We start from the raw sequence: 12,445 nt of genomic DNA, 5'->3' as shown, positions 1-12,445 counted from the left end.
AATCGAAGGTTCGATATCTTCACTAAAAATAAACACCCTAGAAATGCTAATGGATAATGAATACTTTATAATATAATAACGGCGGTTAGCATAGGACCTAAGAAGTGTATTGAGATAAATTTTGCTTAGAAATACATTTAAAAATTTTACCATACAAAATAATTCGGCCCGCAATGTAAAGCAATACAAAGTTACGAGATACGAGCTTTCTCAAGTAACTGTCAACGCTTGTTGGCCTATAAAAAGCTGGTATCTCGTAATGTCTCGTAATGTTTGCAGAACATTACTGCTCGGTACATTTTCAATAAATTATAACGGGGTCATAATTAAGAGAAACTTATAAAGAACTTCTTAATTAATGATTACACGGATAAATTCTATATCTGGTTTAATGTATCGCCCGTATCGGATTTACACACTGTGTATACAGTTATGTTATAAGTAATGGTTATCTGTTCATTTTAGGTATGTAGTTTAAATCCTTTCAAGTAAAATTTTAATTGTAAAAAGGCCGTATAGTTTATCTATATGACTTTATCGACGTGGCCACATGCCTCTGGTTCCTCATTGTAAATCGTACATAAAATGTGTCTGTGTGTGTGAGGCTACGGTGACAGATGGCTTAGGCTTCATCTTTAAAAATAATACATCTATGATCGGTAGTATCGGTCATAATGGCGGTCGAATTCTGCGAACCAAATTGGCGTTTGTGTCCGCACGTCCTGATTTGATCGGACAGTTTAATCAGATTGGCGAAAAATTGACTCGTCTGGACACGCCTTATCGAACATAGATGAAATGTAAAAGTCGTAACACACTATCGCACCGCACCAAGGTCGCGGTGCGGTGAGACAGTGTGTTATCACTTTTAACAAAACAGTTCCACATGCACAGATAAGATGCAAATGACACGCGATTTTCGAACAATTCAAACGTAGTGTTGCTAACCCGCGATTTTTAGAATTTGCCGCCTTTTTCTACTGACAAGATCTGCTTGACCAAGTTTACATGTTATGTGAGGAGAGAGCTGTAGTCTAACTTACCCTGTCAGGGTAGTTCAAAGTGTACCGCTTCCTCATCAGCTTGGTGCCATGTACGAAGAGCCGAAGTGGGACCGGCGCGTGTACCTCGGCCCGTGCGGCCTCGGCGCGCGAAACTACTTTCAGCGTTAGCCCCCCGATGTAACGCACGCTCAGCGACTGCGAATGTTAAATGCTTAATTTTAACTATCAGCCAATTTCCCACTTGACAAATTCCCTAGCGGCTAAGTTTTCTAGCATTTTATTTGTACCGGTTTTGATTCTGAAACAGACAATGTGATAATTTCCATATATCAATTTCTCCCTTGGATAATGATAGAACACGAGCGGATACACGCTAATATGGCGTCGTCGGTCAGCTCGCTGCAACCGTCCAGGCTGAGTGTGGTCAGCGACGCCCCGGGTGTTGAGGCAGGCGCCCCATAAGCCGCTTGGTGTCACTTCTACTTAATTGTATCTTGGTTGGTATCTTAATAGTAGGTATGTATGTCAATGAAAAGCGATAACTACGGTTGCTGGGAAGATGCTCATAACTTATCAGAAACTCCAAATTCATCTGGTTCGTGCTCCCGATTATGTATTTATGTACAGTCACGCTCCGTGATTGTTACGCCATTTACATTTAGGGTTCTAGCTAGAATGGACATTTCGTAGCTTAAGTATGGATCAACCAATTTAGCTAGGACCCTACATGGCGTAACAATCCCGTGTGCATGACTGTACAAATTGAATTACAAGAAAGTGAAGTTGTCATGTGGTAAATATTTTTCCTAAAACAAAATTGAACCAAAAGTTAATAATTAAATTAATTAAATTACCGTGAGGTTAGGACATGAACGGATACACGCCACTATGGCGTCGTCGGTCAGCTCGCTGCAACCGTCCAGGCTGAGTGTGGTCAGACGCGCCCCGGCATTCTGGCAGGCGCTCCATAAGCCGGCTGGTGTAACATCTTCTGTACAGACAATGGGGAACGCAAATGTAGGGGTTTTTATTGATGGTGCCAGCATAGGTTTCCATAAATTCAAAATCGGTTCATAAAATTCCAAAAATTTGACATATGGTAAAGATTCGTTAATTGACACAGGGTAATTCGCCAGTAACTGGCCACCCTAAACTAAAAAAATGAATTCTATTCACCTATAAACAGAATTCATTTTAGTATAAGGTGACTAGTTATTGAAGGCTGGCCAATTATTGAAACCTAATACTATAATGAATTCTGTTTATAGGTGAATAGAATTCATTTTTAGTTTAGGGTGGCCAGTTACTGGCGAATTACCCTATATACCATACCCAGGGAGAATGACATAGAAATAAAAAAATAGTATTTTATGCAACCGTTGTTTAAGAGAGGTCAAAAAAGGCGAGTGGCGTGAATAACAATTTGAGGCGAAGCCGAAAATTGTTAATAAAGACGCCACGAGTATTTTTTGACTCAGTTAAACAACGTTGCATACAATACTTTTTCTACGACCAAGCACTTACTTTGAAATAAAATTGTAAATTTAACAAATATTTTTAATTCAAGAAGTAGCAAAAATGGAGGGTACGGGCGGGAAAAGAATGAATGAATGAATTCAATTTAAAAAAAACATGTCTATGGTTCACTTATTTGTCAGAGATGACATTTAAAATAAGATTGGCAACACTGTATTTCATTTAATATTTTTTAAGTGGTCATTACATAGTATCGTAAAATCGCCAAAAAGATACTGCGTGTATGCACAAATTCTTTTTTGGGGAATAGACTAAAGAGTTGTCTTGACAACTATAAGGTAGGGTTTTAAAGGTGTGTGCACGATCCATTAAATGACAAATAAAAGTACGGGAGTAGAAAAAAGATCTAAAAACCACTCACCGCATTCTTCTAGCTCCAATGAATGCAGCTCCTTACAGCATCGGGTTATAGTTTCCAAGTCATAGTCATTTAGAAATCCATGCACATACAGATGTTTCAACCTCCCTAGACTACAGACTGACTTAAAAAAATTACCAATATAATGGTTCGTAAATTCTTGATTCACATCCCTCTGGACATAGTGCAAGGATTCCAAATTAGGCAACTTGTCCACCAAAATATTAGCGTTATCGTGAATTTCAGTGTTAGGGTCGGCGAGTACGAGTTTCGTCAGCTTACTGAAGTGGTCAGCGGCCGAGACCAGGTGACTTAATTTAATCTCGGGGCAATAGCTAAGTATAAGGGATTTTAGGTCCCTCAATCGTATATTATCTAGACATTCACCAGTCATTACTTCATTGTTACCTATGTAGAGTTCCTCTAAAACAGTGCAGTTAATGAATTTGCTTAAATATTGGTCCGACATCTGTAAATGAAAAGACATTTATTTTAAACATTTAATTATGAGCATGGTTAAAATTTAACCATAACATTAATCTCATAGTTTAGGTGTTTTTCGATACTGTTAAGAGATCAATAATCAAGCATTGTCGTAAAATGTGTCATTAACCATATTTAATATGCATATAACTTACGTTAATAAATGTGAAACCAAGCTTTCGCAAGAACTTGAAGTCTTTAATCTCATCGCCTGTTAATATCTTTTCTGTTAAAGGGTAAAATAACTGAAAGTAAAACAGAAACACTCTAAGTTTGTTCCTTACTCTTTATACAATGTAATGAGATTAGATTAAATTAAGCTAACAAATAACAAATGAATAATGAATACCTATGCTAAAAATAATGTATAAAACGTTCTAAACGTTAAAATAAAAATAAAATCTGTACCGAGAAGTGCATGTAAAATAAAAAAATAAATCGAAATCTAACTTCTACCGTACCGTACAGTATCGTATAAAATTAGCACATACCCCCAAACCTTCTAATTTTGGACAATTTTCACTAATGGTTTCCAAAGTTTCCAAACAAGTGCAATGAATGCCTACAACCGAAGACCCAAGTTTGTTAGTCCAGCTAAGAAATGACGGCCAGTCATCTATATCCACCTCAAAAGAAGTGACATTTGGAATTTCCATCGCGACACCGACGCATTGATAGTGATCCTTATATGTTATAAGAAAACGAATATCTGTGAAAGATAAGAAAGAAACTTTAAGAACAGGGTGCATCGAAAAATGGTAATTTAAATTAATTGACTCTTGCATAAATGGACTGCGTTTTTATTTTTATGAATTAGAAGTTCATGCCTTAAATTTGGTATGGTATGTACATCAGTTTGGCTTATTCATTTTTAATGAAAATGAGCCGTAAGACAGCAGAGAATAGAGTTGATTTTGTTTTGTTTGAAAATGGAACTAAACAAAACAAATTCAACTCTGTTCCATTTGAATACGATTTAAATTTCAGCGAACCGAATCAGATAGGTGAGTAAGGTTGCCAGAGCTCAACGAGGGTGCGGAGTGTTAGGGTCGGCAACGCGCATGTAACCCCTCTGGACTACCCTGGAGTTGCAGGCGTCCATAGGCTACGGAGACTGCTTACCATAAAAACAACTTCAAAAATTTATTGTAGGTAATCAAGGCTCGGAACCGGTTTTATCCTCATACAAAAAATACCGGTATTATTTCGTTCTTTGGTTTATTATTTCATTTTTAATGGGACAATCTAATAATACGAAGGTGTTACCTAAATACATGATTCATGTCGACGACGTAAAGAGCATAAAATAATTAAAAATACTGGGCTATTTTGGGTTTTACAAAAAAACCGGTTCCGAGCCCTGTAGGTAATACACAAAAACATTTTCAGGGGTGCAAAGATTATCCTAATTATGTACAATTGACAAAGTGTAGGTACCTCAGGCTAAGAAATATAGGTATTATGTCAGGTTGCTCTGGTTCCTACACTAAGGCTCAGCCTGTCTCGTAGGTAACCCAGACTCAAGTGATCATATGCTTGTTTGCCACCGACATAGTATAAAAAATACCCACACCTAGCGTAATTCGCCAATAGGGATGATGACACTTAAACGAATAACGCATAGACAGATAGTCCCCATACGGCTGACCTGTCAAAAGTGAAGCCGAAACTCGATCGATGTGTGCGTGCGAGGCTCGTGTTTTACGCTCAGCAACACAACATATATACAAAAACGTGTTGCCAGTATATAGATATTTCTCTCAAAGTGGGGTATTTTAACCACATCCTTAACACTTGGTTATTAATAATTTGTATGTGTGTAGATTTGATTTTGTAGCAAAAGCTTTTTATGTTCCTTTTAAGGATTTTTTGCATTTCTGTACTTTGTGTAATAAGTTTTCAATTAAAAAACGGATACATTTTGACTATTTTTATTTAAAATGTGCATAAAATAATAAAAAATAATACATAAATTGAAATGAAATAATGAAATACTTAAAAATATATATTTTTTATGCAATTATACAAGGAACTTCAATTAAGCGTATTTATTTTAGAATGTAAACGTCATGTCTCATTTTAAGGAAATAAAAATCACTACACTGGCAACATTTATAAGAAATGGCGGCTGAAGAAACTTAGGATTTTTGTATTTACGATTACGTAAAAATATCACATTAAACTCGATACTTACGCGTGAAATGTAATGTCAGTCTGTTTTTATAATATGATGCGTTGTGACACCCATTCACTGCACAAACAACCATCTTTCCTGTGTTTTTGAATTTTAAACGGGAGGTGTACACAAACCAATTTGACCTTGAGAACTGCCAGGGCGGTCCGAATACGGTGACACGAGTGCGACGTGACGTCGCACTTGAAATGGCTTCACATGGTATGTACGAACACTCCATCTGCACGGATTTAGAGTTAATAAACTGGATCGAGTACATTGACCAAAAAGTGTGTCCACATGAGAAGTCAAACTAGAGCCCTGCATCTCGTTCTAATTAGGGTGACCATAAGACATCTGTATGTGGGATATTAGGATAACATAACATGGAATATATCAGTAGGGTGTGACATTTTCTAAATAAAGTGAAATTTTAAGTAGTCGGGTTTTTTCTTTCATTTGTAGTCGGCCTCTTTAGCACTCACTCATGGTATGTTCATAAAGGTAGGCTTCCCTTTTGTCCACTTCAGCTTTTTTTAAGTGTAAGCGTCATTGAAGATCTGTTTAGCAAATATGACGTTTTTTTTAAAGTTGGTCCTTTTTTTCTATTGACGGAAATGTGTCCTACCTATAAAGAATCGATTGCATATATATAAACAGTTTGACACACCTTTTCCGTAACAAAATATTATGTATAAATGGACGTAGTTTAGCGTAAAAGATCCATCCTCTAAAATTTGTCATTTAAATGAACGACTTTTCCGTTTGACAGAAAGTTCAAATTTGACTAACAGATTTTTGTGGATTGGATCTTTTACCCTAAACTACGTCCAAATGAGAGTCTGTAATGTTTAAGGAGTTAAGCACTTTGGTTTTTAATTTTGGCAATTGAAGGGATGTTTACAAAAACAACATATAGCTGGTCAACCAAATCTTGTCAGTAAAAAAAGGCGCGAAATTCAAATTTTCTATGGGACGATATCCCTTCGCGCCTACATTTTTCAAATTTGCCGCCTTTTTCTACTGTCAAGATCTGGTTGACCAAGTATAACTGACTACACTGGTTGACACCTGAAACGATTAACATGTTCTTAAAAAAAATGACAACCGCTCTAATCAGTTATGTTGTTTTTGTAAACATCCCTTCAATTAAGTATTCTATAACAAATCTTAAATTAAACATGCCGAAATAAAGACATACCTATTAAGTTAAACTTACTTTTACATTACCTACGTTAATAATAAGAATTCTGTGAGACCGATTCACAACGTGCCGACATCATAGTCACCCTAATGAGTTTGACAATGTTGTCTTGTATTTTTATAGTAAAATGTAATAATTGTGGCTTTCTTGTGAAACAATATTCCACAATTAGCAATTATTTCACTCCAACAACCTTTAACATAACATTTCTTCACAATTTTTAAGAAATTTCGCATTCACGTGTTTTGAAGAAATGTCATCAAGTTGGGGATACCAATTAATATTTAAAGTTACTACAAATCCTACCATACTAAAATTTAGGTTTTTTTTTGCTGTGTATGCGCTTGGTTTAATCAGTTAATAATATTGGTATCATAATTATTTACAAATTACTTAAAATATATCAGAACTGTAATCTGAATATAACACTAAAATTGTATAAGAAGGTAATTAAATTCAGTAGTTTAATGATATAATTTCTACCACAATGGTATCTTTTTAACATTGGCAACATGTGCGAGTGAGACACAGGGCTCGGGTTTTTCTATCTCAAGTGGACCGTTTTCTCTAGTCTGGTACGAACAACTTTCTGTCTCAGTGATAAGGTTCAAATTAGTATGGCAAAAAAAGTGACAACTCGCTCCAGTTTAAAAAATATAACTTCATGTCCATCTGTGCCTTATAAATGTATGTGATGACACATGTCGAATTTTATAACAAAATCTAGTAAAATAGATATTAGCAAACGAGCAATTTATCACAATAATGTGGATATTAAAATAAAATATTGAAAAATTACATAAATACAGGACCTGAAAGTTTCAAAATTTAAGTTTTTTTTAACTTCCAAAAACGATAAAAGTAAGGGTACCATTCGATTCCTTACATTTCATCCAAAAAAATATTGTATAGCAACTATATACTGTAAGAGTAAAAAAACCAGAGCACCATTTATAACAATATTTATTAGAGAATCACAATATATGTGAGTTTAGGTCTTAGGCAATACGCGACGCCGTCTAGGCGCAAAGACCGATCTAAGATGACAGACGTTACTAGTGTTGCTGCATTCCCGGTTCTCGTAGTGATGTGAAGACCGCTAAATGACGATGCCGCCTTTTAATACATAAACGCAATATTTCACCGACAAAAACGCAATTTTCTTGTTTTGTCCATACTACAAGATGGGCGATGACGTCACGGCCTCTGGCCGTTTTGTATAGGGCGTTTCGCGAGTGAAGTGCGACTGTGGGCATTTGACTACAATTTCTGACTTTTGTGTTACTTTAATGCAATGGGTCCCATATAGACATTTGATCCTAACAAGTGCGAGTCGGACTCGCGCACGGAGGGTTCCGCACCATCAACAAAAAATTGAGCAAAACAAGCAAAAAAACGGTCACCCATCCAAGTACTGACCCCGCCCGACGTTGCTTAACTTCGGTCAAAAATCACGTTTGTTGTATGGGAGCCCCACTTAATTCTTTATTTTATTCTGTTTTTAGTATTTGTTGTTATAGCGGCAACAGAAATACATCATCTGTGAAAATTTCAACTGTCTAGCTATCACGGTTCGTGAGATACAGCCTGGTGACAGACGGACGGACGGACGGACGGACGGACGGACGGACGGACGGACGGACGGACGGACGGACGGACGGACAGCGGAGTCTTAGTAATAGGGTCCCGTTTTTACCCTTTGGGTACGGAACCCTAAAAACAAACCCGATCGATTGATACCACAAAAGAAACTTAGTCATGTAGCCTATTACTGGCCACTGTTTAGTAACGGGCCACACCTTCAACTAAAAATGAATTACATTTACCTATAACAAGAATTGGCTACTATCAGCTACTTTCCTACTAGTCAAATCAGCTTCTTTTTTAGAACTGTCAAAACGATTTGCTAATATGGAATTCATATGAAAACATATGTAGTGACGTCACGGTCAACTCGCCTACTTTTTATATTTTAAATATTTCAATCCGATTTAATAAACAGAAATTGTGTTTAAAAATAACTGCTATCTATGTATTTTTCTAATAATTATCTGGTGTTTTATTTCGTGCATAGTGAGAAATAATTTATTTTAAATAGAGGAAAGTACCCAATTCATTTTAGTACAAGGACTACAAAATATCCAGTTATTAAAGGGTGGCCAGTGGTGGCCAGTTATTGAAACTTTATACTAAAAAGAATTCTGTTTAGGAGAATAGAATTCATTTTTAGTTTAGGGTGGCCAGTTATTAGCCGGTGGCCAGTTATTGACGATTTACCCTATCTTTTTCTTACGTGACAAGTAGAGCAGCACAATCCTCTGCCAGTGGCTACTGACTCGCTCGGAGCATATGACATCCTTGACAGGCACATAGTCCAGTACCGCGCGCCAGCAATCCTCGTTAAGGTAGTCCAGAACTGTCAGTTCATTAGATTCACCAACTTGTCCTTCTCTGTCGCTCATCTTTATGATAAGTATAGCTGGTCAACCAAATCTTGTCAGTAAAAAAAGGCGCGAAATTCAAATTTTCTATGGGACGATATCCCTTCGCGCCTACATTTTTCAAATTTGCCGACTTTTTCTACTGTCAAGATCTGGTTGACCAAGTATACAGTGTGTGGCCTACAACACGGGCGAATAATTAAAACGTAGAATCTACACACACTGTATATTAAGTATTTCCTAAAAATTGACAATAACAAAATTACTTGAACGATTTGAAGACACTTATCTAAAAATCTGTTCTGATTAAAAATCAAGTTCCGAGGGTTCCTTACATACTCGTACTTTCAATTAAAAGATGTTTGACCAGAAGTATTGTACCTAAGTGTAATCGTGTACCTACAGCGCCATCCACCGGAAAAAAATTAACACTTTCAATGCGTCTGGAATTCTGGAATCTGGATGACCTAGCCTTAGGTATTCATGTTTTTTAGGGTTCCATACCTCAAAAGGAAAAAACGGAAGCGTCTGTCCGTCCGTCCGTCTGTCACAGCTTATTTTCTCCGAAACTACTGGACCAATTAAGTTAAAATTTGGTACACATATGAAAATTTGTGACCCAAAGACGGACATGTCACTCAAACAAATTAATTTTAAACATGGGGGCCACTTTTGGGGGGTAAATTAGAAAATTAAAAAATATTTCAAACTATATCGTGTTTCATAACTTTCATATCAAATGAAAGAGCTCATTATAAGAATCTCAAATATATTTTTTTTATAATTTTAGGATAAATAGTTTAGCAGTTATTCAACAAAATAGGCAATGAATGACCATTCCCCCCCCAACTAGCAAAAAAGTCTCAGATTGCGCACTTTATAAGAGTAGTGAGCTTATAGCGCTCTTATTTTTGTTTTGAACATATCATCGCTCTTATATTAGTTTTAGACAAGCTAATACGCACTTTAGTAAGTTTAGTCTTATTACCTAGTCTTATATATGTATATAAGAGCATTTTATAATACCATTATAAGCCTCTCGTTCTTACAATAACATTTACTAAGTCTCATTGAACTTGAGAGTACCTGGTCTTATATCCACATTCTCTAAGTTCATTTAATTTTATATTAGATTTCTAAATGCTATTGCAAGAATGTAAGACTAATATCGGCATAGCATAAGAACACTGTAAGTACGTACTTTTCTGGTCTTATTCAAAGCTATAATAAGATCAACAGCAGCACTTAAGTATGATATTGGAGTGATATAGGATCAAGACACTTATATCACAAAAGTGAAGATCAATATAAGATGGTTTGATCTTTAATCGTTTTTGGGAACACTATTGTAAGTATAAGTAAAGCAAGGAACCCTAATTTATTCAACATGGCCATATCATTTGTATTCAGAATGCTTATAAGACTCTAATAGTGCGCTTGAAAACTACACCTACAGCAATGGCTGACTATCAATACAAAATAAAGAAATAAAATAATTATAAAAATATTCAAATACCATATTTGATTAGGCGCATGAAGTTTGAAGTGTAAAACAGGGTCTACTTTACAGTAAATAATATTTTCCCATGTGAATACTTACCGTAACATAAACAGCACGTTATTATAGTTAACATAATTCATAAACACTTACACTAATATTTTTGTCACGTTGCAGTTAATTTCACCCGTCAAATAGAATGTTTCAAATCTCTGTGTGAGCTTACAAACAAATCAATATAAGCCTATGTAAGCTTACAAGATACTTACGTTCGACCAATATAAGCCTATGTAGTTGTAGGTTGTAGGCTTACAAGATACTTACGTAAAAGCGATATTAGCCTAAGGCAGCTTAATTTAGTTTTGAAAAAGATTGCTGTGAGTGCAAACAGCATTCAATTAGACTGATATTAGAACGATATTAAAATAAATACGCTTATAATTTGTGCCCAAATCCGGGCTTATACGATGATATAAAATCAATATAAGAGCGAAAAATTGTAGTCTAGAGACTGTTGTTAGCGTGATTTTTGCTAGTTGGGCCCTTATCTCCGAAACTACTGGGTCTAAAATTATGAAAAAAACACACAAAATAGTCCTTTACCTATAGATTACAGGAAAACCTATTAGAAATGTGCAGTCAAGCCTGAGTCGGACTTAATTTTGGAACGCGAGTCCGACTCGCACTTGGCCGGTTTTTATGAGTTTTACAAATCTCATATCGGTAGCATACCTAAGTAGTACCTGACATATTAAATATTTTAGCGATGTAACAGACAGACGGACGGACCTCTAGACGGGCCTTGGACGGGCGGTCTCTGACGGCATAAGGGTTCATTTTGTACGGAACCCTAAAAACGACAAAAAGAGGTTACTTCATTCAAATAAAGAATATCAAAATGCTGGTTATAATATGAAACAAGAGGAATATAGAGTAACCTGACTATTAATGGCCACCTTGTACCTCTACTAAAATGGCTAAAATTCAGTAAACCAAATAACTATCTCAACCTTCTCCATAGAAATAACATTTACCTACTTCTGAATACTTGGATTGCGTGAAGATTAAACAGAATCCTTTTTAGTATAAGGTGGCCAGTTATTGGAAGGTGGTCAGTAATAGACGGTTTACCCTAATGTATGTTTTTAATTCTTGTAGGTATGCTAAACTTATGAAAAAACTTAATTTATTAGTTAAAATAATTTAATTACTTACGGCCAAAGTTATCTTCACAACTTTCACAAGTCATAAAATGAGGTTTGAAGATTCAAATCAAAGAGTAAAGTCATGCAAAGTACATTAATTGCAAGTTAATTCAAATTCTAGACATTGAAGAAAGTGAAATGACATTAGTTTTTTTCTGAACCATTGACCTAGTATTTAATATAGATGTGCTACACTCGTGCGTCCGCCCGCAAGGGACAGAACATAGCCCTAACAGACTACCGCACCGCACCGCGACTAATAATACTTACTTAACTCTTTGACCGTGACCTAGACCACCTAGTGAGTATTACATTCTTTGAAGACCATCCAACCAAGACACGAGTCGCGGTGCGGTATAGTAGTCTGTTAGGGCTTTTACAGTGGGGAATAAAAAAAAGTGTGAGACTGTGTGAAAAAGGATAAGCAATAATAGCCATAGAAGGATACTAGATTCATGATAATAGCGCTTTCTCTGCTACTCCCACTGAAAGTTCCATAAAGAGAATCTCGTTCGGTCATCTCGCCCCATTTCATCTCTATTC

General features: G+C 36.0%; 1 protein-coding gene across 1 annotated transcript; it reads right to left on the bottom strand.

Moving 5' to 3' along the window:
* Positions 1 to 1,034: 1,034 nt before the first annotated feature.
* LOC134655337 (uncharacterized) lies at positions 1,035 to 9,220 on the bottom strand. Its single transcript, XM_063510787.1, has 6 exons — positions 9,052 to 9,220; positions 3,873 to 4,090; positions 3,537 to 3,626; positions 2,902 to 3,367; positions 1,859 to 1,995; positions 1,035 to 1,199 (listed from the first exon to the last, which is right to left on the bottom strand). The coding sequence occupies exons 1-6, from the start codon at positions 9,218 to 9,220 to the stop codon at positions 1,035 to 1,037; spliced, it is 1,245 nt and encodes a 414-aa protein (XP_063366857.1).
* Positions 9,221 to 12,445: the final 3,225 nt, after the last annotated feature.

This window comes from Cydia amplana, chromosome 16, assembly GCF_948474715.1.
Source record: "Cydia amplana chromosome 16, ilCydAmpl1.1, whole genome shotgun sequence".
Taxonomy (NCBI): domain Eukaryota; kingdom Metazoa; phylum Arthropoda; class Insecta; order Lepidoptera; family Tortricidae; genus Cydia; species Cydia amplana.
The sequence above is the reverse complement of the archived record's forward strand: the minus strand, read 5'-3'. Positions and strand labels throughout refer to the sequence as shown.

Bases quoted from the DNA above. Each gene is read 5' to 3' on its own strand.
- LOC134655337 (XM_063510787.1), bottom strand. From the start codon at position 9,220: ATGAGCGACAGAGAAGGACAAGTTGGTGAATCTAATGAACTGACAGTT. The intron at 3,368-3,536 runs GTAAGTTATATG...TTTCATTTACAG, and splicing joins TTGGTTTCACATTTATTAAC to ATGTCGGACCAATATTTAAG. The intron at 1,200-1,858 runs GTAATTTAATTA...TAACATTCGCAG, and splicing joins GTTCATGTCCTAACCTCACG to TCGCTGAGCGTGCGTTACAT.